The sequence below is a fragment of the Lathamus discolor genome, chromosome 6 (genome assembly GCF_037157495.1).
Source record: "Lathamus discolor isolate bLatDis1 chromosome 6, bLatDis1.hap1, whole genome shotgun sequence".
Taxonomy (NCBI): domain Eukaryota; kingdom Metazoa; phylum Chordata; class Aves; order Psittaciformes; family Psittacidae; genus Lathamus; species Lathamus discolor.
This window is the reverse complement of record NC_088889.1, coordinates 38,152,752-38,177,868: the sequence shown is the minus strand read 5'-3', so window position 1 is coordinate 38,177,868 and position 25,117 is coordinate 38,152,752. Positions and strand designations below refer to the sequence as shown.

Below are 25,117 nucleotides of genomic sequence, written 5' to 3'. Positions count from 1 at the left end.
AGAAGAGTTGTTTTGCTGTTTGGTTGGGTTTGTAATGACGGGACACAAAACCTGACATTTTTTTTCCCCATAGCAAAGACACCTGCACACAGGAGAATGAGATTAAACATTTATTTAAACAGAAACTCCAAACCACTCCACCCTTTATCCTTAAAAAACAAAACAAAAACCGACAATGACAAACTAGTTTTCAGCCAGAGTGTCAAAGCAGGCGTAAGTTGTGTTCCACTATAACAACTCAGTAGCAATACTAGCAGGAGACCAACATACAGGGAGCTAGCACTGCAAGAAGGGGAGAAGTAAAAAGCTCAAAAAGGCTGCTCAAAAGGCACTTCTGCCCACTTGCCCTTCCGTTTCCAGCCCAAGACAAAGGTGCTGGCTTTAAACTGCTTTTTCGGTTGCATAGCTGGCTGGCGTGAAATCCGTGGTCTGTAACAGGCACAACCTGGATAGCGTGAATCCTCTAAGGCACATATGAGCTTGCAGAGCACAGGGCATCCTCCGTCAGGAACCCTCATTCTCCACTAGATCCAAAGGGAATCCAGTCTGTGCACCTAGCTTCCCAACTGCAGAGCATTGAGAAATGAGGATAGCAGTGCACTGCAGGAGAGCGACTCCCATCAGCTTGATGCTTGCTTATTGGACATGGCTCAGGCTCAACTCTTCACTCCTCAAAGGCCCTGCCGCAACATGACCAACTCCATCATTTCCAACTGCAACAACAACTCTCAGGCCGGGACCCTGACCTGAGAACTGGCTCCAACGCACACAGCGGAGAACAGAGCAGAGTCACAAGGGCAAGGGAGCGGCGTGGCTGCCCCCGGGCACCCGATGCTCACCACCTCCCAGGAGGGCTCTCCTCCTGCCCTGCCTTCAGTAACAACGGATGGGCACACAGGTATGATCCTTGCTCTGGACACTGCACTGGAGAGACTGCAATTGATTCAGCCCCAAGACACTAGCAGTAGGCACCAAAGAAGTACTTGAGGAGCGTAAGCTAAAAGCAAATGGTTTGACATCCACCTCTAGAAACAAATGGGGAATGCTGGCTCCCCTGGAACACTCTCCCAAGAGAAGTAGTCCCGGAGAGGTGAAAGCATGTCCAATTCCAACAGCCCTGAGGCAATTCTAGTGACACGTCACCGATGGGGACAGTCTCGTGAAACCCACCCTCACAGCAAAGGGGAGAGGTACTCAGGACTCCTTAGAGGCTCCACATAAGGCAGGGGAGGCTAGCTGCTCCCAGGGATCCTACCAAGCCCGTAAGCTTACTTCAAAGTCAATCTGCTAAGAAATTTCAGGGGAGCAAAACTTAACCTCATTTTCTGTCAAGAAATGAGGAAATCTTGATCATCAGACCGTGGCTCTTCCCATCTCCGAGTTTCTTGGGAAAGCCTCTCGCTTCCAGAAAGAAGGTGAATTCCGGACAGAGACTTGATCATTCATGGTCACTGGGGAAGGCTGCATCCTGTGACTACGGCATTAACGACCTATTCTGGGCAGGAAACTGCATTCCAGCTTCATCAAAACACTCGAGTGGAAAAACACCGATTCTTCCCACACCCACACAGACTGTGGGCACCAGTGGCAGAGCAGAACAGAAGCCAAGCAGGGAGCAGCCACAGGCTTATGCCAAGAAACCGGAACACTCTGGCACCCAAACCGAGCTGAACAGGTGGAGAAAGGAAGGGGTGACTTAGACTGAGGCCCAGACACTCGTCACCTGGTTGGGAAGCAGGCAGTGTGAAACTGAGAGCCAGAGAGCCCGTCTCAGACAGTCCCTGCTACTGCTGTTGAAAATGACACACAATTCACACATCTCGGTGCATTACCCAGAAGGTGGAAAGCTCTAGGCACCCAGAATAAAGCCTTTAAACTCTGTCTATACGGGCCACTAGAAACAGCCACATGGCCAGAAGCTGTGCCTCATGGCTGGGGACATGGTGGCTACCATTACCTCCCTAAGAGGGAGATCTCCACTGCTTCCAGAATGAGAAATTCTCTGCTTCCTCTGCCCCTAAGCAGAGGGGAGCAGTCTCACCAGCCAGGCCTTACCATGTGGTCGGGAGAGGATCCCAGTCCTTCACCCCTCTGAAGCCAAGGTGGCGAGTCTTAGGGTTCAGCCATCTTAAGTACAAACCACGTCTCCTCCTCTCATCTAGAGATGCAGTGATGAATACTGGGGTCCCAGACGCAGCTCCCAGGAAGCAGTGAAACAATGAAAGGGCCACAAGCCGCTACTGGAGCCATCGCCATAATGGGGCCATCCTGCCTCGTGTGCAGTTGACAGATAAGGTACAAAGAGGAGCTGCTGCTGCTTCAATCACTGAGCTGGCCTAGAGCTCAGTGGCCTTTCCCCGTCTCAAGCTCACTCCTAGTTCATATCAAACGTACATGGGTGCTGCTCTGGAGCCTCCGGCCTCGCTCCTTGTCTGCGAGTGACCCGAAGCCAGGAAAGCCGCTCTCTGCATTCGGTTAGTGTGCTGTGAAGTTAGATGAATCCCAGTGGGCTCAGGAGACTAGAGGCTGGAGCGGCACGAGTCCGTTCCCAGGAGACACCAGGAATCTGAATCCAAGTCAGGTTTTGGATCCACTTCCATCTCCTCTTTGGCTGTTTGTGTTCCTCTGGAATGAACCTCCACCTGCGAAACACACAGCAGTTATCCAAACAGCTCTAGGACTAGCCGCAAAGAAGCCAGGAGCCATACATGGCACAGCTCCTGTTCTCCACAGCTATTTGGGACCCTCCACATCTGACTACTCATCCCTTCTCGTGAGGAGAAAGAAAGGGGGATCCCAAGTCCCTCAAGCGCTGAGCTGTCCTCACAGGAAACTGTGGTCTTGACTTCATTCCTGTAGCTACTATCAGAGCCTGCATCAGCAGCTCTAAGAGGAGACCAGCACCATGTTCAAGCCCCCCCTTTCTGCTCTAAGAAAGACATCTCTTAAGAGCTGCTTCCTTCTGCACAGCCTCCACAATGTACACACAAGCGCAGTGAGCCCAGAGGAGTCCTCACCTGCTGCGCTCCCTCTGTCCCGCTGCAGAACCGCTGGAGCTGGCCACTCAGACGAACGGTTTCCTGCTGCAGCTTCTTCTGCTCATCCAGACACTGTAAGACCAGGGCTCGGAGGTGCGTCACCTCCACCTGCAGAGCACTGCACATGCAGCCCGCAGCAGGAGGCGCAGCCTTCCCTTCACCGCACGGCAAGGTTGGACTCAGGCAAGGAGGCTGCGGAGACAGAGGGAAGTCAGGCCAGTGGTGAGTGCCACTAACGTCCTCCTTCTTCTGGGAAAGCTGCTCCTCTACTCCTGTAACCAACACCTATCTGGTTTACCACCCTTTTGCTAAGCTGGGGATCTGTTCTCTTGGGACAGAAATCTCCTGGAATAAGATAGTGTCACAGGTTGTAATTTCTCAGTGGTTTCCTATTACTAGTTCTTCCTGTCTCACAGCAATGTCTGCTTTCTAAAGTTCTCTTCTGTTAGGGGTCTGGGCCCTAGGTTTCTCCCTTTTTTTTTTTTTTCCCAATTGCATTAACCACATTTTTCCAAAGACCTGATCTCACTATTTTCAATCTGGCCAAGCCCCAGCTTTGTGCTCTAGATTCCTGTGAACTGTTCTCTTTGCAGCATCATCTCTGATATCAACAGCCCTCTCTTCCTCATCCAGACAAATTAGGCCAATTCAAAACTCTCTCCTCACTTCTCCCCGTAATTCAGACATTGCCATTTACAGTCCCCGAGAGCTTTCAGCCACATCTTCACTTGGGTAACATTACCCAGGGCTCCGTTTGGGGCTTGTTTAATCCAACCGGTTCCTCAGAGGCCACTTTGAGTCCTTGAAGTTTCTGGTATGGGAGAGTCTCCTTCTCTGGCTCTGAAGATGCAATGCTCAAGGGAAATGGGCTGTCAGGCATGGGGATGAATTCAGCGTTCTCCAGCTCCTGGGTACACAAAAGCAGCACTGTCAGGCCTGCCTGCCTTCCTGCAGCTGACTTTACCTCCTCAATCATCACACCGACCCCGTCTTGTGGTCAAAAAGGCTGAGAGAACTAAAGGGCTCCCCTCAGCGCACTGCTAAGAACCTTTCAGAGCATCTCTTAAAGGTGCCAGTGGCCACATGCTTTTCCCCAGCCTAGGTCCCTGTTTTAAGGCATTTCTGAAGTTACACGTTACCTTCCGCAGCCAGCCAGGGCAGGAGCTGCTGTCAGCACTGTTGCCTCCCTTAGCTTCTGTGGTGCTGATCCAGCCCCCCAGCTCACGATCTGCTTCCATGGTTCCCCGAAAGCCTCCACTGGGATTGGGGGTCTCTGCTTCCTGTTCATTATCTTCTTCCTCTCCTCCTCCAGTCGTGCAGCTCTGAGCCACTAGCAAACAAGAATGACAACTTTATACTCTTCCCACCTCTGCTGTTCCTGTTGCCAAACACCAGCTGGAGGAGACAAAATGCAGAAATTTGTGGCCACAGTGACAGCACATGCTAGCCACATCTCCCTCAACAGCTTATCCCTTAGCACTACCTGCAGGCCTCCCAAAAGGGCTTGTGTGCAGCAGCCTTTCACAGCTTCTGAGCCCCAGCCCTCCCACAGCTCCAAGAAACTGGATTCCATCTCTCCAGCAGCTGCTCCACAGGCCCCCTTTCCTCATCAGCTCCCTTCAGTGAATTCCTCTCAGCTTTTCCTTGTCAAGTTGAAGTTCCTCAACTACAAAGGCCTCTCTGTATCCATGTTCTTCTCCTCTGTTTCAGCTGTCTCTTTCCCAGCTTCGGGCCGTCCCTTCCCATGCACAGCGCCAACCAGATTTCCTGCCTTGAGCTCTTCCGTGAAGCCTTTCAAAGGCAGAGAAGCCATGCTGTAGCACCGAACCACACCCCCTCCAAACAACCATCGAATGGACTTAAACTGCAGCTCCCCAGGGCGCGTTGCTCACCGGTTCCAATGGACAGGCCGCTGCTGTTGGATCGGATTGTTTTCGAGTTTAACACCTTTTCTGCAAGGACAGAAGCACACTTTCAGCTAAGAGTGCCACATGGAAAGCGAGACAACTCCTACAAAGGCACACAACAAAGCCAGTGTTGCAGACCTAGAGCTTAGAGAGCTTGCCACGCTCTCCCACAGCAACTTGGCCAGTTCCCAGGCAGGATTTATAGTTAAGGTCCTGACAAGCAATACATCGTCATAACCAAGATCCCAAAATTTCATTCTAAACTTACACTTACCAACAATGATGATGGTGTGCCAGCCACGGCATGACAGGTCTGGGACGTGATGCAACGATCCAAATATTGGCCGAGGCCACGAGGTACAAATATCTGAGCCATGGGCTCTCTCGGTTGATGTCATTGCCAGACGTCCATTCCCACCGTTACCCCAAGCAAAGATATGGTTGTCTGAGGAGAGATTCAGGAGCCACACTCTCTCTTGGCCTGGAATTGCTACAAGGATCACAGCCTCTCTGCTGTAACTGCTATCCCAAAGTATCTAACCCACCAGCTCCATTTAGCTCGTCAGAGAACAAACTGAGAACTAATCTAAAAGGCAGCCACCAAGCCAGCACTCTGCAGCGCCAGGGAGAGCAAATGCTTGACACTGCACTGGGACCACTAACAGGGCCAGACAGCCCCAGTCTACGAGGATTTCCTTATTTCAGTGCAGTGCTGCAGGGGTAGTGTAGGCAATTAACCCACCCTGCACATCCAGTTCAAAGGAAACCACCACAACTTTGCAAAGACCCACTCACCGTCAGTAGCAGCTATGGTGAATTCATCTCCACATGAAACCCTGATCACCTGCTTACCCCCCAGGGGGCCTCCCAGCAGGTTAATTCCCAGGTGCTTCTTATAGTCCCCCACACCAAGCTGTCCGCACTTGTTGGAGCCGAAGGTCAGCAGGCGGCCTCGCTCTGACAGGAGGAACCAGGAGACAGTCACAGCAAGGGCCCATAGCAAACTCTGGAAGCAGCCATGCATGCACAGAACCAGCAGCAACAGCCCATGACCAGGAAGGACTCTGGGGAGAAGCCTGCCAGGCTGGGAGGGGACAGTGGCAACCAAGAGGAATGGCTTCAGCCTGGGAACACCTTCCCAGTTCCCTCTCCCATTGCTCCCCTTTGTTGACACTGGGAGCTGGGACTCCTCACAGCCCTCTCACTGGTGCCACTTGAGCAAAGCCTAACTCAGTCATAAATGATTCCTCCACTAGCCCACAGCACGATTCTTGCCCCCAGCTTTTTTCTTCTTTTTTGCCCCTTTAAAGAAACGGGAAGGCTGACCCAAAAGCTGATGTTGTTGCTTCAACTGGCCAAGAGGCCACACTACTGACAAACAGGAATCCTGGGTTCCTGGAGCAGGCATAAGCCTTGCTACCAAGAGCACAACCCTCGATGTGAAGGGCCAGGCTGAAAGGGCTAAGCTGATGCAAAGTAGTCCAGCAACCAGCAGTCACTTCTTAATACACAGGGCTCACCGTCAATGGAAGCTGTGTGTGTCTTCCCTGGAGAAATGGTACGAATCTTGTAGAAGGACAGCTGTTTGGCCAGAGTAAGGGAAGTGGCGTATGGCACCTCACAGTATGTCTGAGAAAAGACACGTGGGTAAACACAGAGTGAAAATACACACGTTCATCAGCTAAAACCTACTCAAGCATGGCTTGGCAGACCACAACATTAACCTAGACAGTCCCAACGCAGGGATGGTAAAGAACTGCCAGAATCCGTGGCACTGGCTAAATCTTCTTGGAGCCGCTCACTATCTGGTTCACTACCAGATATGACATAGGGCAGACAGGAAACAGAAACAAATTGCCCTTCCCACAATCCCAGTATCCACCGTCTTGGACTGGAGCTACCAAACTGGCACAAAGCTAATGAACGCTTCATCTCTGCCACAGAACCTCCATTCTCTCATATACAGCTGCGAGCTGGAGCCAGGCGCCCAAATGAACTTACATCATGGTTGATTATCCCTGATGTGCACTGATTCAGGCCCAGTTTGTTGAACTCGTTGAGTCCACATGCCAGTACTTTGCCTGTCTGGGTGAGCAGGAAAGTTCCATCACAGCCACAGTGAACGGACACAATGTTTAAGGTCTTTGGAACATCCACCTGCGTGGAAGAAATATATCCCAAGAAAATCAAAACCCCAACACCTACTACATAGAAGCTGGAACGTGGAAACATGCGGTTAGAGCAGTGGTTCGGCTAGTCTGGGCACTGACAACAGCCAATGCAGTTATTTTGAATGAAGGCACAAGAATATCAGAAAGCCTACAGCATTCTGAAATTCTGGTCACGATGCAGAAATTCCAGCAATTCTAGACCTCGTGAGCAGACACCAGCGAGCCAGCATAGGAACCAGCAACGTGGTGCACAGGCATCCTGGCCAGCTGGGGTCTACAAGCACCAGACCCAGTCCACTGAGCAGGGCTGGGTCCGTGCTGTATGGGTGATACTGTGTGATCACAGGTATTTGGCAAATCCTTGCTGGCTTCTAACCCCCACTAGGTTACATTACCTCCATTACCCCTACCACTGCATTTCAAGGAGGTTTTACTTTCAACTCATCTTTAACTCATTATGTCAAAGACTCCCGGTTGTTTGCACTACTGCAACTTCCATCTACAAACCCAAGGTATGCCATGTGGTATTTCCTGCTATGATTTCTACCACATTAAGTCTGGCACTTCCAGTTCCAGTGTGGAGATCAGAGCAATGAAGCTCCAAGTCATGATGCTGACTCGTTTGGGAGCAATATGCCCCTCTGCTATGATGCCTAGGAAGAAATGAGGCAAAATGAAAGGAGGAAGCAAAGTTAAAACCCTCACAAACTCTAATTTCTCAGGCGTGCCAGAAGAACACAAGTGAGTGTCAGGCAGTTTATATTTACAATCAGCAATTAATCTGAATTTATGCCCATGCAGATGTTAAGAATTAGTCATAGACCTACCTTCTGAGGGGTGTAATGATCTTCTTCTGAATCCAAGCCCAAGCGCCCTGCATCAGTGAAAACACTGCAATGAGAAAAGGCCTCGCAACGTGCCAGGCCCTAAGAAATGGTATTGCCTCTCCACAGCCCCAAAGGAATCTCCCTACAGAACTAGAAACCCACTCCTCTACGTGCATCACTGCCTGCCAACCCCCAAGGTGACCCAACCCCACTCACACTACAAGTGCCCTACCCACAGAGAAGCCAAGTGGCACCCTAGAACTTCCCAGAATAAAGTTCCAAGGGCTCAGGTCCCCATCCTTACAAGGGAAGAAAGTCCAAAAGAAGCAATGTTCTTTGCTATATAGCCCCAGAGTATACCAGACAGCCCCCACCTAGGCCCTGCATTACACACCTGCACCAGCCCGCTTTCTGAAGCAGGCATGCCCCAGTGCCTTTAGGTTCCTACCGTACTCGCCACAGCCCCACGTGTAGACTTCTCTGTTCCTGGTCAGCACTGCCACGTGGTTATCTCCACAAGAGACTTGCTCCACGGGGTTGGTAAGAAAGAAATCCAGCTGCAAAGGCTCGAGCACTTCAGAGCCATAAGCCTTGTCAACGCCGACGCAGCCGTAATAGTCCGAGCCAAAGGCATACACCTGGCCCTCATCTGAAGGACACAAGGGAAGCTTGGTCACACACAGAGATTGTATTAGGCTGCACACTAACCTCTTCTGACACAGCCAGAGCAACCTCTTTTCTCTAAGCATCCTCCTCTTCAGTGCAGAAGATGTCATCAGGAGACTATGGAATCCTTTCTTGCTCACGGTAAGACGGATGACATTACACTAAAACCCGCACTTATTTCAGGCCACCAGTGTCAAAAACTCGTGGGTTGAACCTGCCACTTTTTTTCAACAGAAACCCACAAATTTATCCTGTGGCTCCCCAGGTCGCTCCTCCAGCTCACTGAGCATCTGAGCTTATCTCTGTCAAACCTCTGCTTTTCCAGCACTGGCAAAATAATATAGAAACTACCTTGTCGAGAATTGTTTCTATGGCGCAAGCAAGATTCAAATTCTTCCGTAACAGACACCACCACAACTAACACACCTTTCAATGTATGAGCAGAGCTAGAACTAGAGACAGCTACCAGGTCTCAAGCTTTCTGATTAAACAGCAGATCTCAGATACACTTCACCTTTTATCACTGAGAGATTCTTTCCTCACGCAGTCTGGCAAGAGTTTCAAACACATTTACAGCCTTCACTTCAGGCTCCTCTCTAATACAGACGTGTGGAGGCAACACATGCACTGGTAAGAGCAGGGACTCTGCACAGCCACAGGGATCTGTGCTCAACACCCAGCTTCATCACCGAAAAGGAGCATATCCTTAGCAAAACACCCAGTCTTCTTGGGAGTCAGTATCTTCCTCTGTATCGTAACACTGATCTAGCTCCACTCCTGCACCTACTAATCTTCAAAACTAAGGGCTGAGAAACATACGGGGCTTTCTCCTTTGTGCACTCTGCTAATGTTATTGCGACAGCAAACACCTCCACCATGCAGCAAAGCCAGGGGACAGCGGTGCCCTTCAGCTCTCACCTGTGATGCACACTGTGAAATCATCTCCACAGGACACCTGGCGAATGGCTTTTCCCTGGAGCTTCTCAACGTGCTTTGGCTGCCGGTAGGAGGCTCTGTCTCCATGTCCCAGCTGCCCGTGCAACTTGGTGCCCCCCTGCATATTCTGCAAGACAGAAGCATCTTGTAAGGTTATGTATCCGTGACCCCAGAGGTGGTCCCAAGTTAGGGCACCTCAAACAAGCAACAGAAGACAGCAAAGAGAAAGAGAAAGCGTGCTACTTACTCCAGGGAATGGACTGCTGTCTATGTGGGATAACAGCAGGCAACATTCTAAATGGCAGCGCAGGCATTCAAGCCTGTTAATGCACTAGCAGGGAGTGATCCTATCTCTGGCCACCAGATGGTGAGGAAGCCCTGCTCCTTTCTCATCTGCCAAGCTACAGAACCCACTCCCTGCCGGCAGGGCTGAAATTCATCCCTCAGTTTTTTGACCAACTTTTCTAAATCCTAACGACTGCAAAGAAATCCGTAACGTGAAACAAATGCCACAGAAGGGGCCAGACCTACCAATTCCATGGGAAAGCCAAAGCAACTCTGAGTAGTGTTAAAGCTAAAAGTAAAATATTAATAGCCAGCTGGAAGTTTTCGCTGGCCATTCTTGCAGTAACACCTACCAAATGACTTCAAATTGCTCTCCTGCTTGGATCTCTTTCTTCTCTCAGCCACCTACCAGTACTTTCTAATCTGTTTTAACATATTCTGTATCATCAATCCAACCGCCTGTGGAAGCCTGGAGATGCAGAACCCCTCCATGTAACACACCATCTAAGCCTGAGAAGACTGGATTCAACTGTTTTAAATGCATTATATGTCACCATTTTTTTATTCGCTTCAAACTATCACAGAACTTCCACTCATCATGAAAAAAACCCAGAGCTGTTTCATGTAAGACATCTCGGGTTTCGTCCACAACTTGCCTCACAGATGACGTGTATTACAAAAAGGTCACTCACCCCATCCATTCCGATCTCTGAAAACCTTCCTCTAAAACACACAAAGCCGACAGAGCATCACAAAGCCTCCAGTGCATCTCTAATAGTCAGGAAGGGGAGGCAGAGATGTTTGACTCAGTGTCTAAGCCTACCACTCCACCACCTACAATCCTCAAGAACTCGATGGGCATGGAAATGTCACGATGGAAAACTTCTCCCCAGAACACAACTGCCTTGAGGCTCGGGTCCTAAAGCACATGCCCCCGCTGTGTCACTGCAATCAGATTGCTCCTTTTCCAAGCTTTTGGCTCACATGGTTCTAACAGGTTCACCAATGCTCAGCAGTGGATCTGGACTCTCCTTTCCCACCCTTACCCCCTCCTGCAATTTCTCTCACTTACCACCCAGGTGTAGAGCTCCTTCTCCACTGTCACCACAGCAAAGTGAGTGTTACCAGCACACACCTGGCGTGCACTGCAGCCACTTTTGATAGCATCCAGCTTCTGGGGGGTGGACTTCCCACCCCCCCAAACATACACCTCACTAGTGCGCGAAGTCACGACTGCAATGGGAGCCTCATTCACGGTACTTGACCTGCGCAAGACCCCCCAGAACACACATGCAATAATGAGTTTGCATTCACTGTCATCACGCATTTTCCTGCTGTTGTCCAGCAGTTTTCCCTTCACAACCATTTATGGGTTTTATTTTCACCAACTGTTCCTTTTTGTTGAGTGCTCATGAGGCCTCAACTGCTATACAGAGAACTCAGGATCTAACCTGCCCCAGAGCAGCAGAGAAAGTAGCCTCCAGGAAGCATTTTACAAAGCCTACAACCCAGTTTGATGTTATTTAAAAATCATGGGCTTCCACTGAATAGCCGTGGAGCTGTTCTCATTTGTGAAATACGAAAGCTTTACCAACGGTCATGAAATCTTGCTCAAAATACAGAAGCATCTAAAAGCTTCTAATCTCCCTCTCTCCTCTATATTTAAACGACAGGCTTCTATCCAAGGGCTAAAATTTAACTCTTCAATCCAGTTAAGAATCAGTTCACAAGCAGACTGCAAGGTGGAAGTCTAACCAAACCAAACTGTTTGCAAGCAACCCATGAAATGGAACAATTCACATAAAGTGCTCAGATAGTACTTCCAAGTTTATGAGGAAAAAATACCAAATTCTATCTGACAGATCAACAGAAAAAGAGCTATACATGTCACGGGAGCTACCTGCTTCACAGAGCAACCTCTGCAGCTATCCGGTTTTATAAAAGATATTTATATTCATTTGATATTCAGCATTCAGTCATATCCCTCCTGTCGAAGGTAACCTGCATGAAAGGAGGCATCTACACCACGTTGTCAGATATGTAGTCTGTAAAGACTACAGCCTCAGTAGGACAGGTCAGAGCTGCACTGGACCTGCTGAGGCAAGGCTCCAGCCACACAAATAAGCAAGATATAAAAGGCAGAATAAAACATGGGACAACAACCATGTACAACAATGTCAAATTCCTAGCATTTAGGAATTGGGAACCTACACTATTCCATTAAGGTTGTCACAGACTAGCACTCTCAGCAAAGTTCCTCTCTGGGGACCTGCTCTCTCCAGACTTCCATTCAAACACATGCCCAAATAATTACCTTGGTCGCTTATTTGGCCCATTAAGCAGTGTGACTTTCTCTTCCATCTCCCTGCCAAAGGAGAAAAAGCGTTTTAGGAAACAGAAACATTGCTCAAAGCAATTTTCTGACAAGCAGCGCACACAGACAGCAGTCCAACGTGAAGCTTTCCTTTCCAATGGGAAGCTGCTCCCTCTTGGAGGAAACGTGGCAGCTGTTTGCCAGCTCACAGCAATAGACCGTAAATAGGGCTGAAGTTATGTACCATAGAGCTACAAAGCTTCCAGGAGAGCTAAGGACAACAAACTACACATATTCCAGAATGTGGCCAACCAATACCCAGACTGCACAAGAATGACCTTAAATGGCCAAACATTATCACGATCTGGGCTTTCACCACTGCATACAGCAAGACAAAACTCAAACTCTGCTGACCACCAAGTAAAAGAATCTTGGCATAAAGGACTAAGTCTGCTGGTTCCCAAAGCAACCAATGTGGGATGCAAACAGTTCACCTTTCATAAAAAGACACTGTGTGCAGGCTGATGGTCAAACCAAGCTAAAATGCACCATTCTCAATGCAACTCTCTCCAGAAGAGGGAGACAACAAAGGGGGAAAGCGAGTGTCTCTATATTGCATGATAAGTGTATTTTGAAAGGCCTTGTCCCGTGATCATAAGAGGATCTCTGTGACCCTTCATTCAAAGAGATTTAAAGAGCAGGAACCAGCATTCCTCAAAGGAGCCTCAGAAAGGGATGCCTCAAGGTTCTCAATTTAATAGCTTCCAAGAGAGGAGGTGCAGAGACCTTTCTTACCATACCCATGCACCAACAGAACATCGGACCAGAGATGTTCTGATCAGAGAGCAAGAAGGCACTTCTCCCCTAAAGAGGATGCAGTGTACTTCAATAACTGCCTCACATCAGGCCAAATTAACCTCAGGACTTTGCTACAGAAGGATAACCACCGCTAGTCTGCACAAACACTCCTGCTCTCCCTGACACCAGGCTCCAAGATTCAGGTGAGACCACCTAATTACCTCCTGCGTTTGCTGAGAAGGGGTTGGTCAAGCAATTCATCTGCAGTGGGTCTCTTCTCTGGATCCTAAAAGAAGCAAACCAGAAGTCATTCCTTGGGAAACGCTCATCATCTGCAACAAAATCTTGGGCCAGAAGACATCATTCAGGCCCACGTGGGCCTCCTTCCCTGACTCCTTTCGAAAGAGAAAGGAATTCATTCAATTAATCGGGATGAATACAAGTTAATGCCGGGGATGTGCAGGAGGGGCCTCCAGGCTCTGAAGGTATCAATACTGTGTTTGCTTTCAAGAAATTAATTCCCTTCAGAAAGACAGAGCCAAAGTCAGAACAACGGAACCTTAAGAGATTGTACTGACATGATGCTTCCACCTCCTCAGCACTGCATCACAAAATAATTGCTTCTGCCAGCCCACTAAGTAACTGTCGTCAGAGTAAACCCAGCACTCCTCCAGAGCCTGCACGACTGAATGGCGTCTGGAGACAAGGCTGTCAGAGGACCGGAGGAAGCCTTAGTAGGCCTCACAGAAATTACCCTGCATCAACAGCCCTCATGCTGGAATAGGCATGTTGCGCCCCTTCACCCTGAACACCACAGCTCAGGCAGCTGGAAAGGGGTGTCTGAAAATTAAAAGTATTTCGCCAACCTGATCAAGGCAGGAATTCACCATCTGGATCAGTTCCCAGGAGTAGACAGTGGAATCAACCTCCATGGCACGATTTCCCTGTACAATCTTCACACAGAGGTTCAGGGGATTCTAGGCAGAAACCACGGAGTTGGATAAGGTGTCCAATAGGAAGAGATGCTACAGGCCACTATTATTTTCCTCCTCTGGTCTGGACACATCCTTCTTCCCTGCCTAGGAGATCCCCAGAAACCTAATAATTCCTGCAGGAACGGTATCTCTGATAGCTGGGACTCGGTGGCAAAATCCAGCTTTTCACCAGACTCATGAACAGCAGGGTGATGATCCCAGGTTTCTCTCTGCATCGAATCTCCTACGCAGCATATTGCCACACGAGCAGCAGTTACTGAGGACTTGGTAGCCATGACATGAGGAAGTCAGGAAAGGATGGCATTTTCATGTTGTCTCTTTAACGGTTACCAAATCGTGCACCAGGGTAGCTAGCAGCTTTTCCCATCTCATGGTACAAGCTGGCAAATCATACACGCCAGCCAGCCAGCAATGCTTCCTTTCACCCTCCCCATGCCAGCTTGACCACACTTCTCTTGCACCCAGACTTTGAGAAAGAGTAACAGGATTAAATCCTATAACATCAGAAGGCTGCAAGTTCTTGCTACAGAAACCTGCACAGAAAATTCACAGCTAGTAATGCTGGGAAGACAAACCAATCAACCAACCAACCACAATCACAGACTTCCTCCTTGTAAAGAAAAGAATGGTTCACTCACAACCATGATACAGATTAGCACAGCTCGTGGCTACAGACTATGGTGGGTTTGGCAGAAGCTAGAGAGGCACCTGCGGCGCAGGGTAAAAGCAATCATGCAGGAATTTTCTCTGGCACTCCCAGGCCACTGTCTTCTTAATCAGAAGATTTAGACAACAACGAAAGAAAAACTTGAGTTAAGAAAGCTATGAGCCAAGGGTGAATCTCAGGCTGATAGACAATAAGGTTACGCAGTCCATCCTGGGCTGCAGACTTACAGTAGCATCAAAGGTCCTCTTCAGAGTAAGCAGCTCAAAGATGACGCAGCCCACAGCCCAAATATCAGACTTGAAGTTGTATTTCACACCCTGGCAGAGCTCTGGGGACATGTAATATGGAGTTCCCACCAGCTAGGAAAAGAAAACAAAACAAAAACATTCAAAAATCACAAACGATCCAGCAGCCTTCAATTCCGGAGCTCTGCATCCATCATGTTCGCACAGGTCCACGAACACCAGAGCTAGATGCAGCCCTGACATGCACTGAAGTGACACATACGACACATCCCACCAGCACGCTGGCGGATGGGAACAAGAAGCACACTCCTTCCCTTCTCATCCACAAGCCTGTGCCTCTGTTTCTTAGAAGACCCTGGATCTCTGCTCAGCTCCCGATGTGGTACGTACTTCTCAATGAAGTAACAGTCTTAAAAACACAGCAAGGACTTGCCCCTCTCTTAAAAATACTACATTTAAGAGGCAACCAGGGGCTTACATACTGACCAGGCATATGGAAACCCTCATAAGAGATTGAAGAAAACAGGATCTAGCAAAGCTTCCAAGCATAGGTATGAAGACACGCTTCCTGATCACAAGGTACTGCCAGAACAGACTACTCTGTCTCTGATGAAAAAGAGGTTACTTTCGGTTCAGTAAGTAAAAAGCTGGCTTGAGTCACACCTGAAAGGCTTTGACTTCACAAGTGGGCTTTCCAAAACCACTAGTTTAAAACAAACAACCCCCACCACACAAAACATCCCAAAAGCCAGCACTTACATACTGAAACCTTCCCAGGTACAACTGAAATAGGGACGTTGCTCGAGACAGAACAAACATGACAGGTGCAAGAATAAAGGTGCAAGACGAACACAGCTCATTCCCTAGCAAGGAATTAGACAGCAAAGTAAAATGAGAAAGAATTTAGGAGAAGGGGAAATACTTACAGTTGCCCTCTTTTCAAGACTCTCAGCAAAGCTCCGAGGGAAGCTTGCCCTTCATTAGGCTCTTCTACTACACTACATACCTAAGGGATACATCCAGAATCTGCCACCTCCCTTCCATTTCCTGTTACAGAGCGTGACAGCCACAGAACTACAAGAGTCCTAGCCACAGGAACATTTAGAAGCACAGTATAATACGGAGAACTAGGACACTGCACCTAAGCCTTGTTTTAAGCAAAGCATTACGTAAGCTTTCTGTAAGACAGACATGTATTTTCTTTATCTTTTCTGGTAAATGGGAGAAAGAATGATAAATTGAAAAAATCAAAGTGAGCAAGACATAAGCATTTCACAAAATCATAACCTGACTGTTACAAATACGGACAATAACGTGTCCTGCGCTCATTTCACAAAAGATGACTTCCAGACTGCCCCTGGTCATTAGAGAGCAAATTGAGCAACTAGCCCAGAGCACACCCAGCACATACAGAATGCAAGATGATTTAAGACCAGTTGTTCAAACTTTTTCTGAAGTGAAAAAGGGGGGAAAAAAGCTTGCATGTGCAGATGCACACACAGACCAGGCAAAACCAAACCTGGAAGTTCACAGCACAGACTGCACTTTCTCTCAAAGCCAGGCGGCTATGAAAAATGGGACAAAACATACGTGGGTTTGCTGCGAGGGCTTTATGCAGTAGCCCTGAATTCCCTCTGACTGTGCAATTATACAGTAGCATGCATGTTCTGGAAGGAGGTTGGCAAGTATTTAACTACACATCCTAACAGAACACCAACAGCTTGCCTTAAATGTAATCATATGGTCCGGTAAGAGGAAGTGCAAGCTGGCTCGCATCCCAAACTATAATAAAGGCCTCTAGCAGATAGGAGCTTGACACAAGGTCTCCTTTTCCAAGCCTAGAGCTCATCACAGAAATTTATGGAGCTGGGAAATCCAAGCCGAGCCTTTCAGGTGCCTGCAACACAGCTCAGCCTGTGTTATTAACTCTGGCTGCAAAAACACTTTCTGGAAGGGTCTGGAACAAAGCCAGGCTTGACAGCCTTCTCGTAGAATTAATCTCTCCTAAGAAAGCTCTGCCCCTCTCCAAGAGCATTACCAACAGACTATATCTGTGGTTACTCTAAGAAGCACAACTGCCTTGCTTGCTTCTTTGTAATTCAGCTCAGAATCCAAATATTAAAAGAGATAGGAGACCTATCTGTGGCACAGTGCAATGACAGGCAAGCACATCCCAACTACCCAAGATCCAGCTGAGGTAAAATACTCCTGTTAGCACACGGGCATGACCAAATTCATTCAATTTGCTAAGTTGGGCTTAACTCGCCCAGAGGAACAGTGCCATACTGATACGACTGTACTGCCGTCCCTGCACCTCTGGACAGCACTGCTGTCATATAATGTAGATTCACCTTTGGAAGTACCAAGCCTAGGTAGCAGTGAAAGAAAAGCGGTGCTCTCTAGCACGGCTATATTGGCACAATTCCATGCCCACAAGTGGCACTTATCTTTAGTCTATTACTGCTTTGCACAGACAAAAACCTCCAAAAGGCAACCTGAGAACAAGGATAACTTTGGGCTGCAACACGCCAGCAACTATGCCAATGTTAGTGAGGTAACATTGAGGGAAACCGAGAGGAGAGTGAAGGGAAAACTACAGAAAACAAGCAGCAAGAATGTACAGCACCCCTGATCTTCCACAAGGCATGCAGAGATGAAGGAAAAACACACCTCAAGTTTGCACAGAAAGGCAGCAGATACTCACAGTCTCAGCCATAGAGTACTCAGAGTTCAGCTTCTTCGCCAACCCATAGTCTCCCAATTTAATCAGGTTTGCCTTGGTTAGAAAGATATTTAATGTCTTTATATCTCTGGAAGAAGAAAAAGAAATGCAGACACATCAATATATCTCCAGATTTCAGTTCTCCACACATTATTATACCTCCCCCCAAAACGAGGTACTTGCTACTCTATTTTCTCTCACACACACAGAGCTGTCCAAAGGCAATTTGATCCCAAGTACTGGAGCAGTAACTGTAGTTATCCATATTTTATCAAATCCCTGTGCAAACTCAACACAGTCTAAACAGCTCAGGCTCCAGACACCTATATAAAGTCCACAGATCAAAGACAGCTCTTTCCCCCCTCTCAGTCTCATCTTGTATGAAGGTCATTATGCAGTCCTATTTTTCCTGTTTTATAACTAGACCCAAGCCAGGAGTCACTGAAAACATAGCTCACCAAAAACATAAATGTAAGCATGAATATGTAAGTATGCAAATACAAACACAGACAGTGTGAAACAGATGACACTCTAGAACTTAAACATAACATCCCTCTACCTCATGCCTCAAGAACAACTCTTTATAACATGACATACTACGCCCAGAAAATCAAAACACTGATCAAAAATGCTGAATTCCAAAACTCCTTGAAAACACTTTCTCCCAGAGAGAATAACTCGTATGTAGTTTCAGAGATCAATACAAGAGGCTGTAGATATGGAGAGGAAGCCCCCGCAGTATGATACGCTTCCCATGGCCAACACCTCATAACATCCCGTTTTCCTAACGTACCAACAACTTCCCAGTGTAGATCAGGACATCAAGTAAAGCAGCACTTTGCATTCATCCACTTGGGGCATCGCAAAGTCCTGGGTCACTCTGACAATGTCTGCAGCAGAAGGAAATCACTGCAAACATTTAAATAACTGTTCACTTCGTTATTATGGAAGGATTTGGGGCCACACAAGTTCCTGGACTGTGAACCCTGCTGTGAAGATGGGCAACAGAGGTGGTAAGCAGGAAATCACTGCAAAGCAGGACAGACACAATATCTGCTTTAGGCCAAAAACTTAGGCACTACTTTGTCAAGTGTAGGGTACCAACCCTCCATTAGCAAGGCTTCCAACTACCAAAGATTCAGCATGGCAGCAACCAGGATGTTATCCCACAGAAAACATCCTCACACGGCTATGCTCATTAGTTAGGGAAGGATATTGGGCAGCACACAATCCAACCATGCTGGGAAGAGCTGCCCACACATGTGGTACTGCACAGAACATCATGGCCTCCTTGAAGCACAGGTGAGACATAAAATTTACCCCTCCCAAACAGAAATGGGCAACAGAAAAATCTCAGTCAATGTCAAAATTACCACTACAAGCTGACAAGCTGTATTACTTCCTTAAATAACAGGCCAAAGAAATGAGATTCAGCCAAACGCAGGACAAATCTTCTCCATGGTTATACTACAGCAATGCACCAGTGTAAAATCTTCATCGCTGTTACCCTTTAGGAATTACAGAAGGACGTCCATTTGGTTTGAAGCTATTAATTGCAGAGAGGGTAGGAAGTACCTTTGGCCGGCAGTAACTGTTCTTCCTACCCACTTTAGCAAACATCATTTATGTGCTACAGCAATAAAGGGCCAATTTATTTCCTTCACGCATGTATTAACTCTTTGTTCACAAAGCGTCAGCATCAAAGACGGCAATTCTATCTTCATATATAAAATTTCTTGCACGTTTATCACAAGACTGTTTCCAGCCCAATAAATTCTTTACAGAAGGGATACTTAACATCTAGGCAGTCCAGTTATGCTTAGGAGAAACGCTCAGTGCTTGCTTTAAACAGAGAAGCAAAGGCTACTTAGAGGATTTCTGCACTTACTCCAATGCCCGCACTGATTACCTTAGCATTACTGCATGCCATACTTACCTGTGAAGAATTCCTGCTCGATGAATGCAGCTCACAGCTGATGCAATTTGAAAGAGATACCAAACAACCATCTGCAAAGGTAGAAAGAAGAGCATTATTTGAGGCTTGCAAAATCCCAACAAAATACCAAACCCCGTATGTCCCTGTCACAGAGTCACAGCAGAAAGGCCTGACCGGACCATTTAGATCTCCTTCAGGAGTATGAAAATACAGAATTTCCTGGTTTGTAAATCTCTGAAAAGACATTCCAAAGGTAGACTGTCCTAGTGCCATTCATAGTGTCTGTCTTGACAAGTGTCACAGGATTCAGTGAGTGAAAAGACTTATAAATGACAGCTGACAACCATCTGGGAAAGATCTACAGTTGGGCTCTCTGGCATGTGAACTGTAACCATTTAATATTCCCCATGAGACGGAAGGCCTCAAAAGTCATTACATAAGATAAAGAAGAATAATCGTTAATCACCTCAGTTTGAGGTGGAAGCAGATAGCAGAAAGTAAGTTTAAAAAATCAAAGAGAGAAAAAGGAACAAGGAAAAAAAAATGTCTGTGGTGGGACAGATTCAAGGTAATTACTCAGAAAAGAACCTACAAAATGGTTAAGAAGAGAGAGAAGTTGAGTACCAACTAGGAACAAACACAGGAAGAAGTTTTAAAGTTAAATGTTAGCCAAGACGAGAAGCTGACTAAAGTCAGTTAGGCGCTCTCTTTCACTATTCCTCCCTTTCAAGCTTATACTGCTTGTGGACAGACAAAAGGGAAAATAAAAAAACTTTTGTTAGTCCATAAATGCTTGCAATGTTCAACAGGAGAGGAAGGATGTCAGTCCTCAGACATACACAGAAATTCCTCCCTACCAGCACTATGGAAAAGATATTGTATACTTGCATAACCAGGCAGATACCCAGAACACCAGACCAGCCCCACTGCTCCCTCAAACAAGTCCAATTACCTCTTCTTCAAATAACTTGTCTTTCTGCCGCAGAATCTTATCATAGAGGTTCCCTCCTGTAATTAGAAGTGAATGATAAGACAGAGAGTTAATGGTAGCAATAACTCTGCTCAGGTACTACTGGGAATACTCAAATCTCCTAAGGGATCTGATGAATCACAACAGCTCTGCCTCAGCACTCCTCACTTAAACTGGTCAGGCACTCGCAAAATTAAGATTTTCTTAATAACTTCACCAGCATATCTAAGCTTAAGCAGAGATGATTCTTTTGTAACACCACCATTCACTACTATGTGAAAAGTGAATCTGTAAAATAGGCTAGCAATCCCTACTTTTTACCTGTAAGTGCTTCTTGTAATACATTAACATTTATAACCTGTACACTAAGTTATGCGAGATTGTCCTGCTCAGCATTATATGTAAATATGTAATACATTAAAAAGGAGAAAGAAAATAATTGTAAGTTCAGCATAGTCCCTGAAAGCACAAGTTGCTGCCTTTCCCTACTTACTGCCCAGCTCTGACCCGCCTTTCTCCTTCATCTGCCTTGTTAAACACATCGGTGCAGAATTCAGAAAGCCTTGGCAACAGCAGCACCACTGACAGAAGCCTGGAATCAGCAGACTCTTCGGGGCACCTCACAATTTCAAGATGGCAGACTGAATATCAAGGAGCTAAAAGAAATGATGCTGAGAGCTGCAGGCAGCAAGAGTCCTTGTCAGATTAGTATCCTACCAGTCAACCCCAAATCTCTGATCACATCCTGTTGCTATTCCATTTCCCAATTATCATATATTATATTCTAATACTAACAGACCACCAGGCCCTTTCCTATTCCCACGGGTATGGTGCAAGACAGCTTTCTGCTGTATTTCCATGGGCCTGTCAAGTCATAGATGTCCAAGCAATGGTCGCAGTGGCTCCTTTTCCTCCTCAGGGGATTTACTTCTGTATCAATGAGATTTTTCTTATATTCCAATTAAGATTCCCTTTGCTTAATTTCTTCTCATTCAGCCTTGCTGTAACCTCTCAGCATTTCTTTTTTCTGCCTTATGTTCACATTTGCAAATTATCTACAAATCACAGTGACAATTTAACCAAAGTATTCACTTCTGCCTCTTCTTCTGAACCCTCTTCCTAGCAATTCAGGCTATGTAGGCTTTCAGTGAATCATGTCCCTCATCTACGATTTTTTGCCATCTTTTTTGAGCTCTTCTGAACCAGAGCAGAACAACAGGTACTACATTGCCAAAATCTTACACAAGCAGGCAAATTAGCTCGACTCAGATAACCAATACGCCTATGCACACATACTAAAAAGAACCATTTATTTCTTTAATCTAATCACATCTTACCTTCCTTCACACGGTTCTCTCTTCAGCAAACATATTTTGTAGGATATTTCTTTCCAAATAGATTTCAGATGTATTTACTGATGATATCCCATGATAAATCCAAGTCTTATGGTAGCATGATATACATATTCAGAACTATAGGCAAATAAACCAGTAACTTGACTTGCTCCCCTGTAAAATGGGGACAAAATCTACTTAAATTTGAACGTCTTTTCTAAATCTCCAGGAGAGACGTGCCAGTTAAACAGTAAGAACTCTGGATTCTGAGGGTGTCTGATAGTGACTAGTCCAGCTTTACTTTAAAAATTACTTACAAATTATCTCGGACTTGTACACCTTAACAAAAGCCACATTAACAGCTATTAACACATTAGCAGAACCAATATTCGTAAGTCTAAATGTGATTCCCTCTTCCTCATGTTTCTAGTTCTGCACCACTTAGGCATATCCAGGCAATGCAGGCTATATACGCGTCTTGGTTGTTGTCCCAGAGTAAAACAAACTGTTTAGAGACATTAGCAAACACGCACACACATCAGTACTATGCAGCTTCTCTCTACAACCTCAAAGGAACTTATAATGGCCCTATGCATGCAGTCTTTTTGAAGCAGCTAAATAACTCACACAGAGTACTCCTAAAACAAATGGTGCATCGAAGAGCTAACATTCCCTTATTCTTGCACTGGACTCCACTGTGAATAAGAACAAAAAGCAGAGAAGCAGAAACAGCTTTGGTCAACCTGCCAAACAGGGTGTTTAACACCCCTCTAGAATACTTGGCAAGACTCCACTGTCCTCCCCAACCTCTCCCAGTGAAAGCAATCTGTTCAAAATGATCACAACATGATGATAGCCCCTTCCACCAAAAAAAAAAAGTTTCTGCTGATGAGCCAAGGCTTAACACAACCCCCAAACACACACAGGATACCCAGTCGCACTCATCCAAATAGGAACTATACTGCATTTCTAGGTAGGTATTCTGTTCCAGCAGTACCAGCTGCGTATGACCTCCTCTTCCAGTTGTGTAAGAGCAGCTGCTACTCACACCTTCACATCAAATCCTTCTACCTCTCCATCTCAGCTAGCACTGTCTCCACTGCAAACTCCAAACAATACCATGTGAATTACTCTTGGATGGAATTTTAAAGTTTTCTCCAGCACCAGAAGGACCAGATTTACATATATATATATATATATATATTTATGGTAAATGTAGAAGCTGATACCACAACTCAGGAAGAAGTCCTGACTACAGCTTTTTTAAGCTTTGATTTATAATTGCCAAATGGAGGGCTCTATTTAAGTGATGCTACTGAGAAACAGCCCCACTCAACACAGTACTCTGTACAGGCAGGACCCAATATCCTCTGACCCTATCCCGCTGTCCTCCTAAAAAACCACAGCAAGATGAAGCAGAAAGGTACATTACCAATAACCCACTTCTTCCACTGCACCGGCTCCAGAAATCACCCAGTGCCTGAACTGCCTGCACTAACCAGTGGGCTTCTTTCTTTGGCACCTGAAACACCAATCAGTCAGGAAGTTTCTCAATCCTGTCTTCAGGAGCTATGCAGCAGAATTCTCCTCTGCTCCCTAGAGAACACCCCAGGAATACTCCCTGCAGGTTCTGCAGGAGGACAGCACAGCAATGTGGCAGCTGCCTGTTTGTAAGTGGGATTAGGGGGTCTCACCATTACAGTATTCCAGCTCAATCAGCAGCGTGGTGTTATCCATGAAGTGATTGTAGTACGCTATGATGTTCTCATGCTGCAACAGTGCGAGGATCACGATTTCATTCAAGGCATCGCGACGCTCCTTTTCTGACAGCCGCGTCAGGTCCACCTCCTTCCACACTACAAGTGAGTCATCCTGAAACACAAAAACATCTTTTAATTCAAACCACGCCACTAGGAACAGTCTGTGCCTTTATAGCAGACATTCAAATTTCAGGAAAGGCAAAAAGATTTTACCTCTTATGGATTTCAGACAGAGATTCTTCACAACAGCAAGTTTTAAGGTTTCTTTTTGTTGCTAGGAATAGCAATGACCTGAACCCATCTTTCTAACTGGCCAGCACTCCTTTGGGGAGGAAATTCACCAAAGAAGCCATACTACAAGGTTTCCAAGGAAAGACACAGAGTTTGCTTTGTTTCAATAAAGACCAGACATACTCCAGTTCAATGAAAGGAAAACAGTGTATTTCCAATCCCAAATCTGCAGAGTATTGTACCTGGCTATAAGCCATTACAAGTACCCCAAAATACCCAGGTAATCTTAAAAAAAAAGGAAACCAGAACAAACTTAGATTGACCTTGTTGGGCCCATCCACGCTGTCAGACACACTGACAGTGCTCACCTACAACTGTTTGAGCTGTGTCACCTCAGGGTGGCCTTCCCCCAGGAAAAAGCCTGAAGAACTTCCCTTGGGAATCAAGTCAAGTGCTCTTCTCGGACAGCCACTAAAAACCACAACTACAATCGAACTGAAGGGGATTAAAGGACTTGGGAGCAACGGGAAGACTGGCTTTTCAGCCAGTTTCCCCTGACCATGCCGAAATGCTGATCACGCAAGAGAATTACCTCTATGAGATGCCCCCATGTCCTCTGTAACTGGAATAAAACATAGAAAAATGAGGAATCTATTAGCATCACAAGAGTCTACGCATGTCCCTATGGAACTTTAAGGTGACCAAGAGACTGTTGGCACTCAAATATGCCAAACCCCAAACCCTGTGCCCCTCGACACCGAGGGCCGAAGTCACCGCTCCGCACCAGCGCTGCTGCCGGGGCTGTCACTCGGGGAGGGGGGGGAGCCCCTTTCCGGCTCTTCAGGCGCCTCCAGGCACCCATCCTCCGGAAACCGCCCCGCTCGCCCTGACAGCGCTCCTCGGAGCAGCCCCCGAGGCCCCTTCCTCGGGGGGGAAAGGGAAGGAGAAGGAGGAGAGGGCCCCTCTCCCGCCGCCGGGGCAGCCTACCTCGGTGCGGCGGTAGAGGGTGGCCTCGCCGAAGGCGCCGCGGCCCAGGGTGCGGATGGGGATGTAGTGCAGCTCCTCCTGCTCGCCGGGCAGGCCGCCGCCGCCGCGGGAGCCGCCCCTGCCCGAGGACTCGCTGCCGAAGTCAGAGCTGATGGAGTCGCAGTGCCGCTCGTACTCGCCCAGCGACATGGCGGCGGCGCGGCCCCGCTACGGCCCGGCTCTCCCTCAGAGAAGCCCGACGGGCTCCATGTTGGCTCCCAACCGCGACCCGGAACCACTTCCTGCCGCCGCGGCGACCTCCGCGCTCCCGCCTCCCGAGGCCGCCGGG

At 47.3% G+C, this 25,117-nt stretch overlaps 1 protein-coding gene across 1 annotated transcript; it reads right to left on the bottom strand.

Moving 5' to 3' along the window:
* Positions 1-97: 97 nt before the first annotated feature.
* Positions 98-25,117, bottom strand: NEK9 (NIMA related kinase 9). Its single transcript, XM_065686093.1, has 22 exons — positions 24,790-25,117; positions 23,506-23,683; positions 20,460-20,515; positions 19,508-19,578; positions 17,554-17,659; positions 14,832-14,963; positions 13,809-13,919; positions 13,164-13,228; positions 12,145-12,195; positions 10,903-11,095; positions 9,528-9,672; positions 8,392-8,592; positions 7,944-7,990; positions 6,947-7,102; positions 6,466-6,574; positions 5,741-5,902; positions 5,220-5,390; positions 4,931-4,990; positions 4,178-4,368; positions 3,781-3,945; positions 3,018-3,230; positions 98-2,642 (listed from the first exon to the last, which is right to left on the bottom strand). The coding sequence occupies exons 1-22, from the start codon at positions 24,976-24,978 to the stop codon at positions 2,520-2,522; spliced, it is 2,895 nt and encodes a 964-aa protein (XP_065542165.1). The 5' UTR covers positions 24,979-25,117; the 3' UTR covers positions 98-2,519.

Coding starts and splice junctions, on each gene's coding strand:
- NEK9 (XM_065686093.1), bottom strand. CDS start 24,978: ATGTCGCTGGGCGAGTACGAGCGGCACTGCGACTCCATCAGCTCTGAC. Junction 23,684..24,789: donor CCCTCTACCGCCGCACCGAG/GTAGGCTGCCCC, acceptor TTTGTGTTTCAG/GATGACTCACTTGTAGTGTG. Junction 13,229..13,808: donor TGAATTCCTGCCTTGATCAG/GTTGGCGAAATA, acceptor TGCTTCTTTTAG/GATCCAGAGAAGAGACCCAC.